The sequence below is a fragment of the Stegodyphus dumicola genome, chromosome 10 (genome assembly GCF_044657685.1).
Source record: "Stegodyphus dumicola isolate Sdum_Otavi_A_Nest chromosome 10, ASM4465768v1".
In the NCBI taxonomy this organism is placed as follows: domain Eukaryota; kingdom Metazoa; phylum Arthropoda; class Arachnida; order Araneae; family Eresidae; genus Stegodyphus; species Stegodyphus dumicola.
Genome location: NC_140777.1, coordinates 112483072 through 112510536, shown reverse-complemented (window position 1 = coordinate 112510536; position 27465 = coordinate 112483072). Strand labels below are relative to the sequence as shown.

Below are 27465 nucleotides of genomic sequence, written 5' to 3'. Positions count from 1 at the left end.
TAATTTAGCTTTTCTAATATTCATTTCTAAATAATATTTCAATTTTACATAGAAATGAAAATTAGAAAAAGGCAATAATTAATAGTCTAACATAAAGAAAATTTATTGGTAATAATTTTGTTATATTAACACATAAAGTATGAATTTTCTAAACTTAAGTGTTTGATTAAAAATTCCTGTCAACTAGAATTAGGTGTATTTCATACTATAATCTGTTGATTTTTGTAATAAAAATTATATGTAGGATTGGCAGCCAGATATTATATTCTCGAAAGCAAATTTAAGTTATGCCTTTGACCTGTGGGCCATGCTAATATGTTAAGCGTAGCAATATTTAGAAATATAATCTCAAATAGCAAGCATAAATTGTTTCAAAATTCCTATATCATTAATATCAAATAATCTTTCTGTGAAGGTACAGGGGTTGGACAAAAATATGGAAACACCTTTAAAAAAAAACATGTTTCTTTGCTTAATATGGTGTAGGAAACCCGTTGGCATTCAAAACAGCTTGCAGTCTTCTCGGAATGGATAAATACAGTTCCTATATGTTTGCCAAGGGAATATTATACCATTCTTCCTGCAAAACGGTGGCAAGTTCAGATAACGATGTTGGCGGTGGATAACGAGAACGCACTTTCCGTTCCAATGTAGACCACAAAGGTTCAATAATATTCAGGTCTGGTGACTGTGGTGGCCAGGGGAGATGGGACAACTCATCCTCGTGCTCAGAAAACCAGTCCTGGACAATGTGAGCTGTGTGAACAGGGGCTTTGTCGTCTTGGAAGACACCATCACCGTCGGGGAACAAAGTTTGTACCATGGGATGAACTTATCGGCCAAAATGTTCACATAAGTCTTGGCAGTCTTGTTCCCTGACACAGTTATCATGGGGCTAGCAGAGAACCACGATATGGCTGCCCAAACCATAACAGAACCCCCGCCATGTTTCACTCTTGGCAACAAGCAGTCTGTATTATCAGCTTGAGATGGCGTTCTCCAGACGTAAACTCGGCCAGAAGTGGGAAACAATGTGAAAGAAGACTCGTCAGACCATATTACTCGCTTCCACTGCTCTATAGTCCAGGCTTTATGACTTAAACACCACCTTTTCCTGTTACGGGCATTAGCATCACTGATAAGTGGCTTCTCAATTGCAGCACGGCCAGCAATTCCCTGTTTATGAAGTTCCCTTCTAATTGTTTTGGTACTCGCAGGCTTCGGTAACCCAACATTCATTTCAGCAGTAACTTTTGCAGCTGTGGTTTTCTTATTTTTCGTCACAATTGCCCTTAATGATCGTCTGTCACGATCACTCAGGACACACTTTCCTCCGTGCTGTGATTTAGCAGATGATGTTTTTCCGCTTTTCAAATATGCGGAATAAATCTTCGATACAGTACCTCTTGAAACACTAAACACCTCGGCTACCTTGCTTACGGAAGCACCTACCATACGTGCTCCAACAGTTTGCCCACGTTCGAAGTCTGTTAACTCTGACATAATGCAATGACAACATAACAGTACTCCGACAACAACTGAACTGTTTAGCACATTTACGAAGTTGTATAGGTGGCGTCAGTAGTCAAAAACACCAGCGCCACCTACATATTTCATTAAAATCAATCTTTCTTTTCAAACATGCATTTCACAAGGTGTTTCCATATTTTTGTCATCCACTGTAATATCCTAAGGTAATTACAAATAAAAAATATATGCAAGTAGGAAAATAAGTTTTATTAATCCATTGTGAGCTGCAACAAAAGGCCTCATAACCCACACATGACCAACATCATTACTGGTTTGTAATAAGAATTATTCTGTTAATCTGTATGATGAGAATTGAAGTATTGTAACTGGATGAATATTATTTTGAAAAATTAAATTGTATCCTTCATTAGAGAATTGTTAAATATGTCATGAATAAGGGAAAAATGAGAATTTTAAATATCTGGCATGTAATTAATTATTTTTTAATTAGCAAATGCAATTTAAAAAATAATGCAATTAAGCTTTACTATGCTATTAACAATTATTAAATACTAATAAACTAAGTGATATAGTGCAGGTGAAATTATGTTTTAGTATGGACTGTGGAGTTAGCATTTGAATGTAGTTCTGGATAGCTTAATATTTTTTAAAGAGCATGTATGCTGTAATTATTAAAAAGCCACAAATATTTGCATCTGCTTTAACTTTTAGAATACATTTTTATGTATAATAGTACTCAAGATCAATCCTTAATGTATATCAGGAAAGAATCTGGAGAATAGTGTCAATCAAGTCTTAATCTAATTAATCATTATGAGAAGTCTTAATATAATTAATTTAATTAATCGGCCCTTTGTATCGGACCCATAAAGTCAATCCTGAATTTGTGTCCCAAAAATTCTTTTGATGAAGATATCTGCCAAGTACACACACTTTTAACACAGAAAATAAAATCAAAATTTATGGATGCACATTATACACCTGATATAAAAATGATAGCTTTAAAAATAACAAAAAGATGAGCATACAAAAATTAGATTTCTACATGTTCCTAAATGCTGTTTATTTAAAAGAATACCTTACACATAACTTATGAACTTAAAATTTTTCATTATCAAATAGCATGAAAAGTTCATTATGTTTGTCTTCCATTGTGTCTTCAGGCACATCATTGTATTCAGTTTCATGTTCATCATCATTGTTACTCTGACCCATAAATATATGCATGCATACATTTCTGAACCCGGTCCTGATAACAGAACAATGCCAATAATCCTAATCCGTTTTATCTTTTATCAACACCAAACATGCTTGCTGCAGCACAGTTTCCATTTTCTTTTGCAAACTGAATGACTTTGCATTTGAAAACAGCACTGTGTTGTTTCATTTGGCAGAAGTGATATTAGCTACTAAAAGGAACACTAGGTCAACTATGTTCATTTCAAAATTACGGCTTCAAATGAGTACACACACACACAAAAAAAAACAAAAAAAAAAAAAATCTGACTCCTAATTCCACAAATTCATTTAGGTTGTAAGAGCATTTTAAAATTCTGTCTCCCTTTTCTCAAAACCCTAGAATGGCATTCTTGTGCACACCTGCATTGAACACAACCCACTCTCTTTGTAAAATTGTTTACTTCCTCAAGCATTTCGTCCAACACAAGCATTGTTCCCTTTATCACTTCTCTGTTCAGTATACCATTGTTCAAATGTGTGGGAAAAATATTTGAATGTATAATTTCAAAAGATAAAAGCATTAAATATGTAACTTTCAGATTTCTTCATAAAGAAAAGGATGTGCATCATACGATGAATATACCTAAAAATTAATAATTGTAGGTTGAAATTACAGGTGTGCAGTATACGCTGGAATATACTATTTCACTTTTTATTAGTTTTATAACAATCAGTTCTTAAAGTATTGTTGCAGTTTAAGGACTTCTTCATCAACAGAACAATTCTGGGAGAATATCGGCCAAGTGTACTGGCATAATTTATTAATAATAAGCCTTTAGTTTATATCAGATCAACAAGATCAGTCCATAATTTGCATCAGAAAAAATTTTAGTGATGAAAGATCTCTGCCAAATGCGTAAGCATAGCCGTAATGACTAATTATTTCTTGTTTAAAGAAATAAATAGGATATTAAGCAAAACTGTATGTAGTGCTGTGCATAAAATTTAAATTATATTTTTATATAAAATGCTACTTTCAGATCCATTGCATTTAAGTAATTAGCAAACAAAGTTATGTACTTAATTTACAGTTACTTTTACATAAAAACTGCATTATTTTTATTGTTATTGAAAAAAAAAATTGTGACATTTACTTTTTTTTTTTTTTTTTTTTTTTTTAGTGTATTATGCTTCTGGAACAAGTTTAGCTCGATTTCCTAAAAATGGTCTTGTTGTAAGTCAAACATTAAATAATCAAGGTAATTTTTATTTTTACTACATAATTAAAATAATGTAAGAGTAATTGTCATTACTTAACAGCAACTTAAATTTGTCTCATGATTTAAATTTAGTTATACTACATATTTTGAGAAAACATTTTTCATCTTTTAAAATTTTTTTATTCATATGCTTGTGCATCTGATACATAACAGTAACATTAATTTTTTATACATAAGTATTAATGGGTATGTTTTTTTAAATCATGCAATAAAACTTACATGGCTAATCAGTGTTCATATAAAATTGAATATATGTCTCATTGACATATCATGTAAACTTTCTGGAATTTTTAAGCATGTTTGAACTGATGGCTCGCATTTGAGAACTATTTTCTCGCATTATAATCCTGAATGTCTTTTATATTAGTATATAACTACATATTTGTTGATTTTCCACTTGTTTAATTCTTATGACTTTCAGTCTTGATATTTTCTGTTATGTGTTTTCATTTTAAATGCTGGTTCTAACAATGCAAAGATCAGGTTTCAAACTTTTAAAGCCACATGTCATTTTTGTGGAAATGTTTTGCTTTCTGCATCATTTTGGAAGAAGAGTGTGTAAAAAGCAAGTAAGCAAGTTTTTGAATGAATTTTATGGTTTATTGAGTCAGCCTGTAAAACTAATAATTAATCATTTTGTTACATTGCCCACTTAGAATACTTCTAGAAGAATGCATGATAAAGAATAAGAATTTATTTAATTACTGTATTTGTTAAGCATTTTGGCAGGGAGAATTTTGTAACTGGAATGTGATCTGTTTTGTCGTCAAGCACATTTTAATTTTTTCTCTGTTGTGATGGATTTCGCAACAGTGCTGAAGTAATTTATGCTATTTTCCATTCTGTGTTATTCCTTTAAATTAAATCTATGCAGCTTCTATTCTGAATTATGAAAAATTTGACTGTATTTAAATCATTTATGAAAAAAGAATTTGATAATAGTATTGTACAGTGAAGATTTTTTGAGGGTCTGTTCATTTGCAAATTCAAAAGGTATGGAAATATTTTATAGCAACAATATTGTTATTACTGAGCAACAAGGTTTTAGAGAGTTTTAGATGTCAAAATTTACTTTTATACATGTAATTTATGAATCAGCCTCTTTCATATTTTCTGGCACTCATTTTTTAGTAATAAAAACTGGTAAAGAAAAGATTAAGAAATATACTAATTTTTCAGGAAAATATTTCCAAATGTTATAAAATCAATAAATGGAAACAGCAATTAAAATTTCTGTCTATTTTAGAATAATAAAAATTATTCAAATTATTTTTTAATCTGCTTACAAAGTATTATCATCTGTCTTTTTAATACTTTTTTTGTATTAAGTACTTGCTAGTTTTCGGCTGTATTCTGTGAAGTATTTTTCTTCTTTTATGATATATCTGAATATTTTTAGGAATGGAAGTTCTAAAAGGTCAAGCAGATAGAGTTTCTAAAGTTCCAATACTTGGTCTTTACCAGACTTCTCACCATACTTCTGCTGGACGAATAGTAGTGTATGGTGATTCAAACTGTTTAGACACTGCTCATATGCAAAAAGGTAAATCTGAACTATTTTTAATAAAGTGCTATTCTAGTAACCAATTTCTTGTTTTTAAATTTTTAGTGTTTGGCTTATCTTAATTATTAAGTTTAAAACTGTATTCAAATGTATATATTTTTAAATTAAATATAATATACCATAAGAACTGGATACTAAAATTCAGAAATTAAATCTTATCACAGGTAACATTCAGATCATTTTTATTTGTGTGTCTTTAAAAGATATTTTGTTACAGTTATGCCTTTGATTTTAACATCAAAGTATTGGAAGTTATAAAACTTGAAGATGCCATAATATTCATTTTTCCTGTTAGTTTATTGGATTTAAAATATTATGTATCTGTTTTATGTTTATTGATGTATTGTAGTAAGCTTTGACTCTCTTGAAAGCTTGAAAAATATTGAATACTTGAAAATTCTGGTTGAGTGTATAAAAAATGCGGTTCAAAAGCTTACATTTAAACTTATGCAAGATTTTGAAAAAAGAAGGAAAAAAAAAAGATATTATTTCATGCGTAAAAGTGAATGTAAACCTTAATTATTTAAAAATAAAACATCTCATTATGAAACCCTTGTCAAACAGAAAAGTTGGCAGAAATCCTGCTCAAGTCTGAAAGAATAGACTGCTGTATTAGTAGATAATCATTCTGATTATTTGAAGCTTTCTGGTTAACAGAATACCAGCCAGTCAGGCTTTTTATTGTACTTTAATATGTAGCATTTTTATTGTAATGCATATTCTATGCATTTGGTAGTGCTGATATGTTATTTGTGTTTGTTTTTGAGAAAATGAATGAAATAAATGAAAAATCTATAAATATCATGTGAAATAATTTATTTTACTTTCTTCAAAAATAAATAAAGTTAAAAAGAGTGAAATTTTTAATTTCTTGTGTAGTTTCTGATCACACTTCTTACATTGTATGCAATAAAATTCATTTTATTTATTTCAAATTATTAGAAATTCATTTCATAAATTGTTGATGTTCTTGTTCATAAAAATATTTTAAAATTTTCATGTTAGAAAATTTAATTAGTATCATTATGCTATGTAAAAGTTTTTTTTTTTTTTTTTTTTTTTTTTATGTTTCTCTGTTAGACAGTAAACTAAAGCATATTTGTATAAAATAACATTTGTGGGCTGTTAATTGCTTTTCAGTACCATAATACAGGTTTTCTAAATTGCAATTAATCTTACATCAGAAAACCTATATTAAAGAGGCTTCTTTAGAGAAAAAAAGAGAAGAAGGTTTCTCAAGATTTTAATGCTTGAATCGTTCTTTGAAACATCTTGAGTGAGAGTGTGTATTATATATGAAAGACACTGATAGACTAAAGTTATGTATAAGAAACCATATCACCGAAAACAATGCCTAAATCTACTTGATTAGTGTATGATTCTTCTGCATGATATATAGTAAATTAACATTTTTTTCCTGGTTCTCTTTCATAACTATTTATAAGTTGAACTCAATTCAAGCATGTAAATGACACATTTTATTTTAATCTTTAAAAAAATTACAATGAGAACTTATGTTAAGCATCATTAGTCCTGATTGTTATCTGCAAAGAATGCAATCTAAAACTGAAATAAACATAAAACTTTTATGCTATTTATTGACAAAATTCTTACCAATAACCAGCTGTCAACCAATTTCAAACACTACAGGATCTTGGATCCGAAATGATTCTTAGAGCAGTCATTAATTAAAATTCATGTCATCCATGATTGTTTATTTGAGCAGGGAATTTTTTTCGAGTTATAAGAAGTTTACACTTGTATGTTTGTATAGCATTTGCACATGCCACAATCATTAGTCTTGCTTTTGAATCTAATTTGTCAAGATTTTACAGGCATGTATTGTCAGAAAAGACCCATTTCATTAGTATTATAAATTTTTTCTGGGGATAAATTTTCACCGTTAATGAGTTTAATCTAAGACACAATAACACGCCGAATAAATACTAATTCAGAAGTCAAACAACAAAAATCAGCGTTAATTCACAAAATTTTCACAGGACTAGTTTCGATGGTTTTACCAAACCATCATCTTCAGCTGCAAAACCGCAAATGAACAAGATAGGAAATAATGATTAGATAAGATAAGAAAGCCTGGACAAGATTTAATTATGTTTATGCTATTAAATTATGTTTATGCTATTAGTTTATGCTCAGTTAATTTAGTTTGATTTTCTGCATTGTTTATAATGCCTTCATCCGTTAATCGTTTCACTAAATTACGCCTGAAACGGCAAAAATTCCTGAATCATCTTGACTTTTTACTTAAATGTAAATGTAAAAAATTGATCCCCAATTTTATTGAAATCAAATCTAATCAAAAACCTTTGAGTCGCGTTTCAAGAATTCTGTTAAATTGCAAGCTTGCTTTACTTCGGTCCGTGATAAGGGATACACGTCAACAATTGTCCAAAATTGAACATGAACTCTATAAGCTTCATCTGGAACTCGCTAAATCATATCCAAAATTCACTGCCCTTGAACAAAAGTCTTGGTCTAGAACGGAGAATGCAGTTATCCGTCATAAAAACACCCTTGCAGTTAAATTCGAAAAACTTCTTTTACAGTCTTCCAGTTCAAGTAGCTCAAAAAATCTTCCCATTGTAAACATCAAGCCAATAGTTAATATTTCTAATGTTAGTCTTTCAGAAGAACAAGAGAGAATTCTAAAATATAATTTTAACTTCTCACAAACCTGTAAACCCTCGATTCCAAAGATTTTGGCTCCTATCGAAAAAGCTTTCAAGTTCAGTAAAGTTTCAGAATCACAGAAAGAAATGATTAGGCATCTTATCGCTCATAATGTGAAATTCAATAATAAACCTTTGAAACCAAATCTAACTGCGAGAGAAAGAGCTACAATGCGCGAGATTCATTCTAACCCGGATATTATCATTTCAAAGGCAGACAAAGGTGGCCAGATAGTCGTCATGGATAAGAACACTTACATCGATGGTGTTACTAAACTCTTAAACGAAGGACCATATAATCCGATCCCTAAAGATCCTTCACCTTCGGACTTATCCAAAATAAAAACTGCGATCAAATCTTCGCAAATCATTTCAAGCAACTTAAAACATTCACTTATCCCATCTGTTGCGAATTGTGCCAGATTATATGCTCTTCCCAAAATTCATAAAAGTGGTATTCCTTTCCGCCCTATTGTATCAAATTTAGGTACTGCCTCGTATCCATTAGCTAAATATTTAGTTTCTAGATTTTCCACTCTATTAGACAATAACATTTACACCATAAAAAATTCAATAGAGTTTGTAAAAAAGGTTAAAAACATTTCTCCTAGTAATTTACTCATGGTTTCTTTTGATGTAAAATCATTATTCACCAATGTCCCAGTGGAGGGTGCATTAAGATGTCTAGAAACCAGACTTCGCGAATTTCATTTCTCTTGCATTGAAATTGATGAGCTAATTTCTCTCACTCAACTCTGTTTGAAACAAACACATTTGGTTTCCAAAATAAATATTACAAGCAAACTGAGGGATTAGCCATGGGAAGCCCCCTCAGTCCCATCCTGGCTGATATCTACATGCATTATTATGAATCAAAATTGTTGAAACTTTAAACTTCCCGGCATGGTTCCGCTACGTAGACGATACTTTTACCCTGTTTGAAGGTAATAAAGATGATTTAAATAAAGTTCTTTCAACAATGAATTCTATTGATCCTGCTATTCAGTTCACTTTTGAACCTGAGACTTGCAATTCTCTTCCGTTTCTCGACATTCTGGTCACACGTAACACATCCAACTTCAGTACTACAGTTTACCGTAAACCTTCATTGGTTTGCCTTCCACCACACTTTAAATCATGTCATCCGACTAAACAAAAGTTAGCTTCATTTTATTCCTATGTTTTCCGTGCTCTTCAAGTTCGCTCCTCCAAACTAGCCCTTGATGAAGAACTAAATTACTTAAAAGCAATAGCTATTGACAGGGGCTTTTCACCCAACATTATAAATCAAGCAGTTAAAAAATTGTCATCTCAACACACTAAAAGCCACACTCTTATTTTAGGAGATTATAAAAATTCTGTTGTCATTCCCTTCTTTCCATCAATTAGCTATAAAGTTGCACATATTTTGCAGAAATTTAACTTTCGGGTTGTTTATTCTCCCATCAATAAAATTCCAACTTCCATACTCAAGGACCCCATTCCGGATATGAATTCCTGGGGTATTTATAGGATTCCTTGCCAGTGTGGTTTAATTTACATTGGTCAAACTAAGAGAGCTTTAAAATTTCGCGTCAAAGAACATGAGGCATATGTTAGAAAAAAGGAAACACAGAAGTCTTCTGTTGCTCAACATTGTTGGTCCGAAAATCACACTTTCAATTTTTCTGCTGCCAAAATTATTCAAAAAACATCTTCCATTGGAGAACTGGATTTTCTAGAGGCATTTCACATTCATAAAAATCTTTCTGTTCTAGTTAACGATCCTAATTCCAATCCAAATTTGCCTTCGGCTTTTAGAGAAATTATGTTTTAGTTCTGGTTTCGCCAACAGATGGCGCCACTTGCTTATTCTTGTCCAGGCTTTCTTATCTTATATAATCATTATTTCCTATCTTGTTCATTTGCGGTTTTGCAGCTGAAGATGATGGTTCGGTAAAACCATCGAAACTAGTCCTGTGAAAATTTTGTGAATATAACGCTGATTTTTGTTGTTTGACTTCTGAATTAGAGTTTAATCTATTCACATAGAAATCGTTCAACTGTTTCGAAGTCATCTGAAACATGCTTGTTTGAAATTTTTAATTACTACTGTTTTTGAGTTCATTTCCTCATGAAATAGTTAAATTTGAGTCATTACCATTTGACCCTTCACTGGTACTCTCTGTGCATATTTATATGACGTGTCTCACCCATTCAGTCGTTAGTCTGAAGAATGACACTTGGCATTGGGTCATGTCATTTTTCATGAATGTAATGTCAGGGTCTGCAAAAAAAGCCTTTTTTTTTTTTTTTTTTTTTTTTTGTTTTTGTTTGTTTGTGTATGTATGTGTGTCTATGAGTGGGTGATGCATACTCTTCATTTTCCAGTGTCACATTTTTTGAATAATTTATCACAAATATGCTTTTATCCATTTTTTGCTGGAATTATTTTTTCCCCTCTCCCTTGACTGTCCTTAAAACATGTTTTCACTCAGCTCCTGATCCTGCTGCAGCTCAGAATCCAAGTTCTGCTAGAGCTCTAGAATTAGAAACTTTTTTTGATATAATTGAAAACTCAAACTTTAATACTTTTGATAATGTATGAATAATATTAATAGACTGAATAAATAATAAATTGCATTAAATCAGAAAATTTAGGGAAGACATAATATACATAGCTATCTAAATATAAGTTCATCAGAACCTAATTCTTTCATTTTCCATGCTATGATTAGTGTATGATTCTTCTGCATGATATATAGTAAATTAACATTTTTTCCCTGGTTCCCTTTCATAACTATTTATAAGTTGAACTCAATTCAAGCATGTACATGACACATTTTTTTTTTTAATCTTTAAAAAAATTACAATGAGAACTTATGTTAAGCATCATTAGTCCTGATTGTCATCTGCAAAGAATGCAATCTAACAGAAGAAAACAGTTATGTGTAACATACCACTCCAAACAAACATGTTTTGGAGTTTCACTTATTCTGTATTGAAGAAGGTGAGATTAAAAAAAAAAAAAAAAAAATGCTTCTCCTCTGCAATAATTAAAAAATCAAAAATATGGTTTGTAACTGACAGGTGTTTAGAAGTGAAACAATAAGCAGTATGATTTGGTACTTTTTATAGATAATGCTGTTTCTTGGTTAAAGAAATATCAACTAATTGGGAGAAAAGCCATACTTGCTTTTTCTTGAATATTATTCTCTGTTGTCATACTGTATTCTATGTTACAGTATTATTCTTCATTCTCATCACTTCATTATTTTTCTCCATTCTCATAATGTATGAAAAAAATGGAGTTTTGTAAGAGGTAAAGGTAATAGATTATTTTGGTTATTAGAAGTTCAAACTGCAGACTTTCTGTTATATATGCAATAAAAAAAGAAAAAAAGATGTAGCAATGTTGTTAAGTATAGAACATGGATCCATACTGAAGAGGAAGAATATTAACTGCATAGAATACTGAAATCCTGATCCACAATGAATAGGAAACTGACAGCTGAAGCAAATTAAATCTTCATTTTATTTCAGTAAACAGTGGCCACAAACAAGCTGACACATTATTTGTGCCTATTTCAAGAAGTTTACATTTTTGACAACTTTGCAGTAAGGAGAAAGCTGCAGACCAGTTAGGTTGAAGAGTAGCAAGAAAGTGCTTTATGCTCAGGGTGAAATTTTAATTCAGACTGAGTTAGTTTTGTTTCTTAATGCAATCTGATTGGATAACTAAAACCGCTGTAAAATTGTTATTGGCTGTTTTAGTTCCATTTATGTCATCAGAATTATGTAAGAGTCATATGACATGGATTAATCAACTCGGCCCTTAGCATACGTGCATGTAGGCCGCTCGTTATGAGCATCAGCAGCGAAGTTCGTTTGCAGAAAGATAGTACTGATAACCGCATAGACCTTAGCAATTCAGTGGACGTTACTATGAATAACACTAGCTGGTTTGAAGTGCCCAGTAATACTGCTTTGGAGGATAATGCTTGACTGGAATATATGCGATCATAGATTGCGCACTTAGAAGTTGAAATGGACCAGATCAGATCTGCAGTTAAGATCTGTCATTAAAATCGTCCCATTACTGAAGAGGATAGAGTCACTGAACCTATGATGATGCTATTGAAGAAAATGAAAGCCGAGGCTGATGCTGTAAGAGGTAAATGTGGCTTAGCTACTCTGGCAGGCAAATCCAAACATGTTAACCCAGCTACTAATTCTGCTTATTCAAATGATAACTCGAATCCCAGCTCAAAAAATTGCTAAATATAAAGCTATTAGTGAAGGAGCCAATGAACAAACTGATAGTGATGGTTTTAAAATGGCTAAGCAAGTAAAAATTGAAAAGATGAAAAGTGTGTTAGAAGTAAAAAATAAGTACTCAATGAAAATGATAAAATTGACCACAATAATACAAATGACAATACACTAGATGAGAAAATTCGGCCGAGTAATACTGCTGCGCAGATAACTAATCTCCCACCTACTATGGTTAACCCAAGCCAAATTAAATTTGGAGATTTTTTAAAGCAGCTTGCTGCTAAATCTAAATCAAAATTCTTAGCAAAAGTTAATGGAGAGTTTTTGAAAATTTTCCTGCAAACTCCTGATGACCACAGAAAACTGTCTACGCCATTCAAAAATGAAGCAGTTGAGCACTACATTATTAATGAGAAGTACCAGAGCTCCATCAAAGTAGTTCTGAGAGGACTACTCATGAATTCAGGTAAACAAGAAATTGCCCAAACAATTATGGATAGAGGTTTCACCATATAAAAAATTGCTCAACTTACTAAGCATCGAACAAGAGCTCCCATTCCTCTGTTCCTATTAACCGATATGTAGTCTGAAAACATGGAGGATATATATACAACCTTAAGGACTTGATGCTCTAATAGTTTCTGTTGAAAAAAGTTTCTTTAAAAAAAAATCCCTAAGCTGAAAGAACACACAGATAATATAGACAAACTTTTCGTATACTTTGAAATGCTATCTGAAATCAATGCTGTAAGCAAATAATAAATACGAATGTTATTGAAATAGTTGTCTAAACTCTTATTTTAAATTTCTCATGTAATGCTAAACCTAGGAAGTATCCTAGTTCTAGATACAGTTTAACACGAGTACTAATGTTAATTCATGATACGTTTTGGTATGCTTGTATGTTTATTTTTCCTATCACTAGACATGTTTCACAGCTGGGCTGTAATTACTTAAACTTTTAAATTCTAAAACTTGTAAAAATTTAAATAAGATCTGCTTGATTAGATCACACTCTGTAGGTAATTTTTAACGCAAAGTTAGTCCCCACTCCTTCTACTTTGGCTCGACCAATCCTAAATTGTATGTCTCTGAAAACCCTCCCCCTGAAATATGCCTGCCAATAACTTTTGTGCTGCACTTTCTCTCCTCCTCCTGCTATTCTCCACAGCTTATTTTATAGTAGATGACCTGCCTTCCTTACTGATATATGTGCTAGCTCCATCGCCATTACTTTTAACTAACTCTCCATAGAAGCGAATTGAATTTTTCATCTCAGCAACTATTTGCAGCAAAATATTTTCTCCAATTTCGTCTCAAGATTTTTAATCGCTCTCAGAACTATGTTTGTAACATCTTCATGCCTATATTGCTATCACCTGCAAATCTTTAAACTTTTTCACCAATTTTTATGCTATGCTTATCAAAAGATATATACAATATCGACAGGATACAAACAGGGTAGAACAAGGCCCAGGAACCTGAATGTGTGACTTTGCCACTTAATAAGACATGGATTAATCTCAAAATGACACAGTGAAAGAGAGATTACTATTTTTAGAACAGAGAAGGGAAATTAATTTATGCTGCTAATTTAAATTTTATCTTTTACATATTCTATTTTTCTTATATATTAAGTTGACAAGAATTGGACCTGGGCTGTATTCATCACTTTTTCTGTATATCTAATGAAATGGATTTTGGTGCAAATCTGTGCCATGCTTATTTTTAATTCCTTCACTCATAATCCCGCTTTCTGCCTGTGTCTACGGAAAAAAAATTATACTGTGAGATCATCTATGATTTAAGTGCTTTAAGCTCAGTAGGATTATATTTCAATCAACTACAAAATGATCACTATTCCATTCGTCAGTCTGTGTTTATGAAAAGTGTTTTGAATTACCGTGTGTGAGACACTTCCTTGCTGCATCAAAAATTAACAGAGGTCATTAAGTGTCATTTACTGTGTACTGAACTGTGGGAAATCCTTTTAATACATTTCTGATTCCTGCATTTTAATATATGGCCTTATGTTTATCCAAATGACTTTCTTTTGGACAAAGTGTATTAAATTACTGTTTTTCAGTGAAACAAAACTGATGCTGGTTCAGTAGATTTTAAATTTTGTATGAAAAGTTTTAGTTAAAATTCTTATACTTTATGCTTGTTGTTTTAAGATAGTGCATAGTGCATAGTATTCAAAGAATGAAAATGTAAGTATTCTGATATTTTCATTTAATGGTTTTGAATTTCTTAATTTTGTTCGATATTTTCTCCTAATAGAGTATGTTCAAATTTCTCATTACTATGAAATAATTAATTAGATTAATTATTAATTAAATGTTATTTTGAAATTTATATATAGGACTGTTTCTGTTTTGTTTTATGAAAATGAAAAGTTAATAATTGTATGGTTAAGTTTAAATAAGCAAGGAACTTAATTTTTTTCCCAAGGAAGATTATTAAATTGTAATGTCATTAATCATATTTATCAGTTATTTAAAATGTTTGAATTAATTTTAAGACTTTTATAATTATTCTGAGAATGAAGTGAATATAAAAAATAAGTGAAATTAATACAGATAAATAATATGAAATTATGGTAAATGCATGTTAAAATTTACGGTTGATTTTATGTTAAGTATAGAGTATGTTGAGGGATTACTCGTTTCAAAACAGAGAGGCCTGTTATTTCTTCTGTACAGTTGTTCTTTTAACCCTATTCATAAAAGATAATGTTGAAGGCTCTCATTTTATGATTGAGTGTAATTCTTTTATATATTATTATTATGGAATGTATTAGTGCAATTTACAAAGGCCAGTTAGCTTATGCAAGGAAACTGGTAAGTGCCACTGGTGCAGAACAGACACACTGGTTAGCTCAAGTGGATAGCCCTACTGATAGAAATGTTTGTTTGGAATTACTGTGGGTGCTTCCATTTCAGTAAAACTAAGGAATTACAAATTAAATTATCACCCATAATTTCTGCAGTATTACTCGTCTTGGAATAGGTAATGGTTATATAAAAGTTTTTGCGATACTCTGTGATGGCAAAATTTTCTGTGAAGAATTATTATTATTTGAACTCTGAAACAAAAAGACTTTTCGACTGAAATGCTTAAAATTTTTATTAAAACTGTAAAAATTAATTTTATTAAAAAAATAATGTTAAAAAATTATACTTTACAGTTAATTAATTATGTTGGTCAAAATTTTGTGATTTACATTTTTCATCCTTTGTTACTGCTTTAATGCTTTTTCATTGAAAAGGTTTCTCTGTCACTACACCTTTTTCTCTTTGAAGAGGGATATATAATAAAAATAGAACATGTAAAATGTAAAATTTAAATTAGCAGTGTAAATTAATTTCCCTTCTCTATTCTAAAAATAGTAATCTCTCACTACATTGCATCCTTTTGACATTAATTCATGTCATATGACTGTTACTTAATTCTGATGATGTAAATGGAACTAAAACTCAAACAGCCAATAATAATTTTACAGCAGTTTTAATTATCCAATCAAACTGCACTGAGTTCCAAAGCTAACTCAGTCTGAATTAAGATTTTACCCTGAGCATAAAACACTCACTCGCTATTAGCTGCTCTGCTGTTTATACAGTTTTTTAAACAGTATGCTGCTTCCTGCAAAGTTACTGCAAAGGTATCAAAATGTAAACCACTGCCAACTTGTTTGTGGCTGCAACATGTTTGCTGAAATAAAATGATTTAATTTGCTTCGGCTACCAGTTTCCCGTTCATTGTGGATCTGCAGTTCAGTATTCTTCCTCTTCAGTATAGATCTATGTTCTATGCCTAACAACATTGCTATATCTTTTTCTCTTTTTCATCACACACATATATACACTGGAGTGCCACTGAATTAGGGATAGACATGGCTATGCAAATTTTGTAGATCTGCGAAGCATTTATCCTCACGTGAGGGCATTGTGGTAACTACTTATATGGCTAGTACTATGATTGTTATTAATCAGCCTTTTCAGTTGATTTAGACACCTTCGATTGCAGATAGAGAGCAGGCGCTCGGCACATGGCTATTCAATTTCCGAAATCGTCGGAGGGCTAGGATTTTTAAGACCGACAGAGTCAAGAGTATAATGAAAACACGGATGATGGGGAAAAAAAGGCCTAGCGATTGGACAAATTGCAAGGGACAATTAGCCTTGAACCAGGATGGTGTGTAATGGCTCAGCCATATTGTACATAGCTACAGAAGCCAAATATTAGCCCAAATTATCACCCAACTGAATCAGGGCACCAGTCGTATAATCAGTTCATGGATTGTGCAACCCTCACTTCACCATATGGGCTTCAGGAGCTGTAAACCCATAAGAGTACCATTGCTCAATGCATGCCATTGAGCGGCAAGTCTTGCCAAGGCAAGAGAACAATCAATTCTAGAGGGCTAGGAGCAAATAGCATGGAGTGTTGAGTCTCGATTCCAACTACTTAACACCAACGGGAGGCTAAGAATAGGGCGTCAGGTTCATGAAGCCATGGATCCTGCACGCCAGGTTGGAACTGTACAAGTCCATGTAGGCTTGGTCATGTTCTGGGGTGTTTTCTCTTAGTAGTGTTTGAAATCTTTGGTACTTGTACCAACCTCACTCAATATGATTCGGTACCTTGAGTTGCTGGGCAATCATCTCCATCCATTTATGCCATCCTGTCATTCACTCGGAAATGGAGTATTCCAGCAAGATGGAACCTTTCACAACTTCCAGTCGACTACTGCTTGGTTGGATGATCATTACTTTGACATTTTTATCATGATTTGGCTACTTAGAAGTCCTGTACAAGTGCAATAGAATAAATCCTATTGCACACCTTTCGGATATTTTGGAGAAGGGTGTGAAATCATATCACACAACGCTAGCGACCATTCCTGAATTATGTACCGTCCTATCTGTTTTTTGAAGAGCCATTTCCACAGAATGCTTCCGTAAACTTATTGAATCTGTGCCACGTTGTGTGACGGCCATTATCAATCCCAGAGGAGGCCCAACTTGTTATTGACTTACTATCATTAATTCAGTAGCACTTCGTTGTATATATATATATATGCTCTGTATACCATACATACGTATATACAAATAAGTTTGATTTCTTTTCAGTATTGAAAAGTTTAAGTGACAGTTTTTAAATGTAATTGAGAATATTTACTTAGTATGCTGAATATGAAATTTCAAGGCTTAAAATTATTTTTGATTTATTTGTATTTTTGAATAATTAAAGGAACTATGATTTGTTTGAAATTGTTCGTACTTATAGGAAAAGTTAAGTACTGATATAAAAGCTCTTTCTTAAAGAAAAGTTAATTACAGATTTATTTATAAGCAATTCATTTTTAGATTGCTTTTGGCTGTTAGATGCCCTTTTGCAGTATGCTACTACAACTCATGTGCCACCTATATTTGAAGAATTAAAATCTGATCTTGTATTGGATGCTAAAGACTTACCTCAAAGAATGGAAGGTAAATAATAATTATAAAATAGATATTTGAACAAATAGAAAGTAATATTGATTTTAAATATTAAACCTAAAAATCAATGAAGAAAATTTAATCCTGATCTACAATAATGATATAACTTAATATATTTTACTCTTAGACATCTGACTTGAACATAGTTATATGAAGGTCCCATATCTTTTCTTTAAAGCTATCAGAAATCTATAACTTAGGAATACTGCTGTTTTAGTTTCACTTGTTTCTGATTTCTAATAATAAAAATGAACTTTTGTAAAACAAAAAATGCTTAGCTGCTGCAGTGCTTCCTTTCCAGTAATTTAAGTTAAGAAACTTATAAAGTATGGAAATGGAAAATGTACCAATGGCAAACATTTCAGTGACATTTAGAAATATGTGTAAATACTTAGTCAAATGTCTCGACCTCCATTTCAAAGGAAAAAAAGCTGATTTCCAAGCATTTAACTGTGTATTCATTCACAAAGCTGAACATTTAGTTTTCATATTAAATCCATCAGTCTGAATATATAATTTTAAGAAACTAGACATGTTCATTTTTTTAGATGGTGCTTATTTTTTAGCTCTGTGTAGTAAAAATTAAATATATTGTATATGTAGTGTACAAGTTATGTATTGTGTATGTACAGGTTGTACACTGCGAAAAAAAAAAGTGACAGTTGTATATCTTTTGTTCTACTGGGCTGATTGACGATATTCAAATTGTATTCTTCATGTCTCGAAAACACGACTTAGGATATATATTAGCTTTATATATAGCTCTATTCTAACATGGGTACTTTGACACAAAATTAGGACTTTTTCTCAAATAACATATCAATTTTTTTCCATATTTCGATTCTACAACTCAAAATATGCCTAAATATGAAATTTTGTAAAATTTGGTGTGAAATTTACGGAGAAATTCATAAATTTATGTTGGCACATTTTTCTTCAGTTTGTGCCAAGAAGAGTTCATTTGGCGAACTTCTTAATATATGGCAACCTATTTTCCTTTCCCTTTTTACATCGTGTGAGAGAGCAGAAAGAAAGTCACAATCGTTCCTTTTTTCTAATAATGTTCTTTATATTATATTTTTAGTTATAATTGTTATTATTTTTTAAGTTTTTTTTTTTTTTTTTTTCAAATTTTATTTTAATTGTTTAAGTTACGTGGTTTCTTTCAAATAACCGTTTTACAAATTTCTGTTTTGCCCATTCGAACTGCGTAGTTTAAATAAAAGGTGCATCGTTTATTTTTTTTTAAATAGTTTTCTTTATAATTTATTTTTTTGTCATAGTTATCATTTTAGGTAGTTTTTTAATTTTTAAACTTTTTTGTGTTGCATTGTCTCTTTAGGTAATTGTTTTTAAATTTTCTATTTATTCATTTGAACTGAGCATTTTAAATATATTTATTAATATTAATTTTTCAGAATTTGATTTTATTTATTTGAATTGCGTTTCTTTCGGAAAAATACTTTGTGACCCAGACTACGATGCATTCGAAAACTGCATATATTAAAAGAGAAAATACCATAAAGCACAGTTAACACGCCTTTCAATGTTCCATTCAGAAAAGATATATAAATGAGAAAGATGTATAACCAACATTTAAACTTAGGATGGCTTGCATATATTGCTTTAAACAGCTTTATCATTGTGCTCATTGCTTTATACAATTTTATCATCCTACATTTAGTTTCTTAAAATGTTATTTATATTTTATTCAAATATTTTATTTTTGAAATCGCAAGAATCAGATATCATAAGATTAAAAAATTTTAAATTAAGAAAAAAAGATTACTAAATTTTATGCAATTTTTTTTTCCCTTCTTAATGGCTTGCTTTTTTTATTCAGGCATTCTGCAAGTATATTAAAAAGCATCCAACGTTTCGAAACATCTTGGTATTTCTAAGATTCATTTTAAATAAAGTTATCGCCTTCCATTTCATAAAGGCCCACAAACGGCCGAGTGGTAAAGTCACTGAACACTGGTAGTTTGCTCCGAGGTTCAAATCCTGGCGAATGGGCTGGTTGTATGGCCGTTTTCATGGTTTTTCTCATTGTAACATATATGCCAGCTACTTTTCCTTAGAAAGTTCTTCACGAAGGCATCCCTCCTTTTAAGCAGATATCCCTGCTTTCCCATAACTTAATAATCCATTTCATCGGTATTTGTTCTCAGAGCCTTTATCAGTCTTTAGAGGCTAAGTATTTTGAAGGCATGAGATGAAAGGAAAAATTGGTTTCATCAAGAGAGAAAACGTCTTTAGGTGACATCCACATACATCACTGGATAAATTCCTGAATCTTCAAATAATTCAACTAAAATCATAGGATTCTCCGTTTATGATGATATGATGTTCGATAATGTAATTTAAATTTATAGAACCATATAGTTGAAAAGCAGTCGCTCTTCACTTTAATCTGCAGTGATATCGTTTTTGTCTTTTCCATTAGCACTAGCTGAATTGATGGTATTTGCTGGTGTACACGTCCAAGTGTTTCTTCTTTAGACACCCAAATTCCTTGAAGTATTCTGAAAGTATATTGAAAAGCATCCAACTTTTTGAAATAGCTTGCTATTTCTGACAGCCAAATTTCTCTTCAAATTTTTACTTACTTTTCTCCCTATTTTTCTTCTTTCCTTCTACATTTATTTTCAGTGCTCAGACAAGAAAATTAAGATTTTTCGATTGTTACGCTTCCATAAATTTTGCATTCTTGTCAAATTTTTTAAAATATCAATTACATCAACTGAGTTTCAGCTGAAGACAGCTTTTCATTTTCTAGGCATTTTAACTATAAATAAAGTTTAAAGCAAAGTCCAAAGGATAAATATTTTAATTAAAAGTTCTTTGCTAAATGACAAAGAAATAAAACAGTTCAACAGTGTTTATTCTGTACCACCGAGTGACCTGATTATTATATTGGCTGAAAACAATCTAAATCATATTAAAGATAATTTTTTTATACAATCTATAACACAAGAGAAAATTAGCTACTCAAAACATTATTTCTAAGAGGATTGATTTAAAGATTATATATATGTATATATATTTTAAAGCTGGGACATGACCCAAACTGTCAATGTCCTGTTTGCTTAAAAACATTGTGAAAATAAACATCAAGCAAATTTTCTCAGTTTTAGACAATTCAGTTTAGATGCAGTTAAAGTAAACTAGGAGATAATAACATGGCAAATTTAAAAATTTACTCTTACAAATATTTAAAAAAAAAAGGAAAAAAGAAAGAAATTTTAAAAATAGTTAAAAATTTGTATAATATACTCTGTAATTTAAAACAAATAGCTTATCATATAGCATTAATAAATATTTATTACACATCATTGAGCGAAAAAATTTCATATAATTAATTCTCCATAAAAATTTAAGGTAAAAACAGCTGTTTCAGTTCACTGTAACAAAAATCTACAAACCATATTCAACGTTATTATTACTCAGTAAAAAGATGACAAATTTCAAAAAGCGAAAATATGTAAATTTGTGTGTATCTTAGAAAATTTTGAATAAAAAGCTCTAATGTTGTACAGGTATGCTTAAAACTACACCTACTTTAAGATGATCGTAAAAATTTTGTAGGTTATAATTCAAAATTTTTCTTGTAAAATTTATAAAACTTATTTAAAAATAGAACTTTTAAAAATAAAACTCAAAAAATGGATTTATTTGGAATGAATCTAAATTTCAAAATGTGAAAGGAAAAATCAAAAAACTTTAATAAAAAAAAGAGATATTAATAAATATATGCCAAATTCAATTAACATTGAGGAACTAAAATTTTGAGAGCTAATTTTTTAAAAACTAGTGGTACAATTTTTACAAAACTTTGCAGTCTAGCGTAATTTGAGTCGTAAAATCGAAATATGAAAAAAAATTGGTATTTTTTTTCAGAAAAAGTCTGATTTTTGTGTCAAAATACCTATGTTAGAATAGTGCTGTATATAAATCTAATATATATCCTAAGTAACAATTTCGAGAAATGAAAAACGCGATTTGAATTTTGTCAATTAGCCCAGTAGAATGGGAGATATAGAACTGTCCTTTTTTTTTTTTTTTTACGCAGTGTACCTTGTTGTGTTATGCACAAGTGTGCAATAGATTGAATGCACGCAGGTTCCACGACAGGTTGATAAAATTTATTTTATCAAAAGAGCACTTCAGAGTTCTGAAACTTTGCACAATACTCATACTGCTGGTCGCAATAGGTGTGCATTCAGCCACAGGTGTTTTCCACAGAAATACTGACTCAAAATATGATCTGTCATTACACTTCAGACTACAAAGAACGTTAGCACAAGCAAGTGCATCCAAAAGGCAAGCCTTTCAATACCCCGAGGTCACTGTGAACTAAAAATTCACAACAGCAATTCAGGAACAGATATTCTGTCTGGTTTATAATGTTTTCATTGAGCCGCTGAGATATTTCTAGTACTTTCTGCTTCTTAAAATTACTGGAAGGCACGCCGAGTACTGTTACAGAGCATCTAAATTACAGCTATTCAATTGCAATACATATCACGGTGATACAGGAACCAGACCAAAAGTGTCGCCAAATGGTTGCTAACTTTAGTGACTTTTGGCAAGAAAACGTGGTTGCCAAAGTCGTTGCCAGCTTAGTGATATTTCACCAAATTAGAGAGATACCCTTTTACTCAATGTTAAATAGACTTGCCTCTATATTTTTACTAAATTTTTAAATAGACTTGCCTCTATATTTTTACTCTTGTGACAAGCTTCGCTCCTTTGCTGCTTTAGATTTTCATGTTACATTATACAAATAAAATAGAACAACTTCTCATATAATTTCACTAAACTTATTTATTTCTGTACAAAACTCTTAACTTTACTCCATGCCTAAGGACTGCATGTTCCAGACAGTACAATCCCTGGACAGGAAGCCATACTTAAGGCAAATCAATGGAATACATAAACAATCATTACAATAAATGACAAAACAAATCCAATGCTAAACCAACATTTAAATGCACAAATTTGCAAATATGTATACAAATATAACAGTGGTCTTATCTATTTACACTACATACATTATGCACTATATATTATGGTCATAGTAAGGGGTTAACCTCTGGTAATGAAAAACTTTAGGCTTAGAATTTGATGACTTACGGATCCAAACTTCGACGTCATTCAGCCTGTTTAGGACTGTAAGGGCCATCCCAAGGTGACTATGGAGTGAGTTCCAGAGAACCCAATATTGCTTTGTCATAGGACTGTAAATCGAAATGTCATGCCACATATGTTTCCTGTCTGAAGATTCCATTAAGTCAATTAATGGTTTTAATAACGCCGTCTTCCAAATGGTCTTTTCTGATTTCTTCATCACTCTGTGGGTCTCGATCAGCCAATACTGGAGTTGTAACTTGTTGTGCGACCAAGGTAAGTAATTTGTATTTCCTTTCAACTTATATATCGGCAACTTTCTGAGCAGGGTCTTTTAGACAGGGAGTTGACGTTTTCATGTGATGATCCCTTCTGAAGATGTATATTTTACAGTTTTCAGTTCAGTTCTTTCAGAATTCCATTTATTATTTTTAAAGAAAAAAAAAATATTTTCTTAGAAAGTCCAATCCGAATATACAAGGATCTATAACATCAGTCACATATGCCATGTGATGAAAGGCGGCACTTCCAAATGTGATGTTAATATTTAACTTCCCAACAGTTTCAATTTTATCACCAGACACAGTCTGGATGGTAACATAGGGTAGCATTCAGATGAGTTTACCTTTCAACTGTTCACCTAAATATTTCCAAATAATGGTAACATAAGTTCCAACATTGATGATCATATTGCAAGAAACTCCATTTCTATGTCCCATGCAAAGTCCATTACTGCTGCCACTCAATACAGAAAACTGAAGTGCTTTAAAATGGGTCTTCTCATTCTCTAGCAACCTCTGCTTTGCAAGATGGCCTCTAATTTGTTTTCTGTGTCATTGCTGGGGAGTGGTCTTATATTCTGTGCCCTAGGTGTTCTGTAGTTTCTTCATATCTGGCCTTCACGACCACAGTTCCAGCACTTTAGGGTCAGTTTGTTGCTATTATTATTCTGTCTCAAGGCATTGATTTGCTTGTTTAAATTGTTTAGATAAGCAGACAGTTCATCCACTGGCTCCTGGACTTGAATAGCTCTGATTAGGTGATGGTCTCTGCAAGTTACTCGATGGGCTGCCTTGAATTTCATCACATACTTTAGAGTGCTTTTTAAATCCTTCACATTCACTATTCATAGGACTTTCTGTTTCTTAGAATCCCAGATATCATTGATGAAGTACTGTAGGAAAAGGATTTTTCTTGCTTCTGATGGGCAGTCTGAAAAGGTGAGATGAGATTGCATTTCAACATCTGTGGTGAGCTTCTGGAGTGTTTCCATGGGCTTCTGTAGGCAAGATTTTAACTGAAGCCTGCTGTATTCTTTTAAACACTTCTCGCCAAAGCACAGCTCCAATGTGCTGGATAGAGCATCAAAGTTTAGCCTCTTGTTTTCGGGCAGAGTTTGAAGAATACCTGCTGCATCTGCTCACAGAGAAGCAGCGAGATGGCAGGCCTTAGCTTGGGAATCCCTTCCATTCATATCTGCCACTATAGAAAATTGTGTTTTATACACTTGTGAGGAGGTCTTATAGCTTTAGAGAGGAATGAGAAGGCAAGGGTAAAAATTTAAAAGCCTTCAGAATTGCTTTCTGCCGTTACTTTAAATTACTTTAAGATGTCAACTTCTATGGCGACTGCAGAAATCTTGTTGTCAGTTTGTAGTTTCACAGCAGGAAATCTCTTTTCTATTTGTTCTTTGACAGAGAAAACTCTTTCTTCAACTTCTCCAACTTTTTTTTTTTTTTCCACCACCTCTATTCTGCCTTCCATAGCCTTAAGTTTGTTTTATATTATGCAGGTAATTTCTCTTTTTGTTTCCTCTTGACCTGCTTCAGTCTTTCTCAAGCAGCTTTCATCTGTTCTTTAGCAGATTCTTAGCGAACTTCAACATTCATCTCTTATTTGACAGCTTTCTTATCCTCTTTACTGGACTCTTGGTTCATTTCATCTCTTCTTTGCATGCAGCAAAGGCTGCCACTGGTTGTCTTAATTGCTTCTCAGTCGCTCTTGTCACTGGCTTTCAGCCCCAGTTCTGACACTAAAATTGTTGCATACATATAGGTTTATAACAGATTGAATGCATATGGGTCCAGTGACAGGTTCATAAAATTTGTTTTATAAAAAGAGCACTTGAGAATTTTGGAACATTCCACAGAAATACTTGTAACGCAGAGTACAATTAGTGGTTACACTTCAAACTACTGAGAACATTAAACACAATGTAATTAAGTGCATCTAAAAGGCGAAGCTTTCAATACTCCTAAGTGGCTCTGTACTAATAACTCGCAACATTTCAGGAGCAGATGCTCTTTTCAGTTTTGTATAGTTTTCACCTGGCTGCAGAGACCGGCTTCTAGTACTTTCTGCTTCTCAAAATTACTGAAGGCAGGCCAAGTCCTGTTGCAGAGCACCTAAATTACAATTATTCAGTTGCAGTATGTACAGTTACGGTGATTCACGGTCAGACTAAAGTATCATCAAATGGTCGCTAAGTTTGGCGATTTTTTGCCAAATTTGTGGACAAAAAGTTAATCGCCAAAAACATTGCAAAAGCAAGATAGTCATTTACTCAATGTTAAATAGACTTGCCACTGTATTCTTACTTTTCCAGCAAGCTTCACTCTTTTAGATTTCATGTTACATTATACAAAAGAAATATAACAATTTCACTAAAATTATATATTTCTGTACAAAATGCATAACAATATTTAATATTGAAAATTTGTTTTCTAGGCAACCATTTGTATCGGTATTCCAAAGTGTTAGAACACCATCTTGGTACACCACATATACGTCCATTACCTACTTGCCCTAGACTGAGTTGGGTTCACCCACAACCATTGAACAAATCTGGCCCAAGGTAAGAAAATTTGTTATTTGGTGCTCATTTCCCCCCCCCCATTTTTTAGACTAATTTTTTTTAGTTATTTTAAAGCCTAGAAACATTTTTTGCAGTCATTGCCATTAGAGGTCTCCATATGTTTATATTTTTCTGCAGAGATTAAAATTTTAACAAAGGAATCTCTTGTGAATCTCTAGCCTAATTCAATGCCATTGTAACATTTGTATTCTGAAAGTTTTGTTTGCAAAATGTAAATTTAAAAAAGTGTCAAATATTATCATCATTGTGTATTTTTTAACATCAGCTAATTTTATTTTGATATCTCTCATTTCATTTCTTTGTAACTTTTATCTCTCTCTCTCTCTCTCTCTCTCTCTCTTTTTTTTTTTTTTTTTTTTTTTTTTTAGTCTTTTACTAAACATTGATTTTTTATATAAGAAATTCAATTACCTTCTTTCTGATGTAGTGAACTTTGTGAATATTCAGAATCATTTTACTAATATATGTTCACAAACTCAAATCTAAAGAGTTTTTTGGTTTTATCAAAATTTTTTTGGTTTAGTACTATGTCTTTTTTAAATTTGAAGTGATTTTAAAATGGTAGTTTTCATTTGAAAATATAGATTGTATTAAATAGTGGAAATGAATTTTTTTTCATGAATTGAAAACTACTATTAACATACACTTCTAGTAATTCAAAATAGAACATCATGCTGTTGTTGTTGTTACTAATCTCCATGCCTAGGAATATACTAGACAAGGTCCATGAGTCCATTCACCTTTAGAAAATCGAAAACAAGCTTAGGAGACCCGTAAAGGTCCACAAGAGACAACTCCAGGCACTCGAGGATATGTGCCGGTGATGCGGATGCATTGTGACACTTAGAACAAATTGGATGCTTCTTGACACCACTCTCAAAAGTAAGTGCCCACTGAAGAATCGGGAAAGTGTTGTCTGAACACATCTTTCGCAATCCATAGCAAGGGATCTTCGAGGACAATCGGCTTGATACCAGGGATGACTCGGGGGAACGAGCCAAATTTGCCTGTCAGCATGTCTTCTAATGGAATGCAGTTCAAGGTATGTCAGTGAATTGATAATTGGCAAAGTTTCTTCAGAAGCCTCCCTTGCCAGAATGTATGCCATTTCATTTCCCCATATATCAGCATGGGAAGGAATCCACTGAAGATGCACTTCACAGAGTGACGAGACCTGCCTAAGTTTGCTAAAAATTGCGGTTCCGGCCCTATCACCAACTCTTTGCCAGTTTGAAAGATATTTGATAGCGCTACAACTGTCAGACAAAATCCATACTGCCTTAAGATCTGTAAAGTACAAAACAGCATTTAGTCCCTCTTCGATGGCTATAAGCTTACTCTTAACCCCTTCGAGCCAGGTAGCAAAAACGCACGCTTATCGCGGAGGCCGGCAGTGTCTTCCGCGAGCGTCTCTCCAGGGCCGGGGGCTTTTTTGCTACTAAGCCTAAATCCATGAAATTTCCAAAGTATCAACGCATTGTTTAATAATGCTCTATAG

At 32.1% G+C, this 27465-nt stretch overlaps 1 protein-coding gene across 1 annotated transcript in view; it reads left to right on the top strand.

Annotated features, from left to right (window-relative positions):
- Positions 1–27465, top strand: part of S1P (membrane-bound transcription factor site-1 protease) — a 137890-nt gene that overhangs the window by 77800 nt on the left and 32625 nt on the right. Inside the window, exons 23-26 of the mRNA XM_035375649.2 lie at positions 3852–3929; positions 5350–5493; positions 17831–17953; positions 25820–25946. Of these exons, the coding sequence (XP_035231540.1) occupies positions 3852–3929; positions 5350–5493; positions 17831–17953; positions 25820–25946 (472 nt within the window). The remainder of the gene's footprint in view (positions 1–3851; positions 3930–5349; positions 5494–17830; positions 17954–25819; positions 25947–27465) is intronic.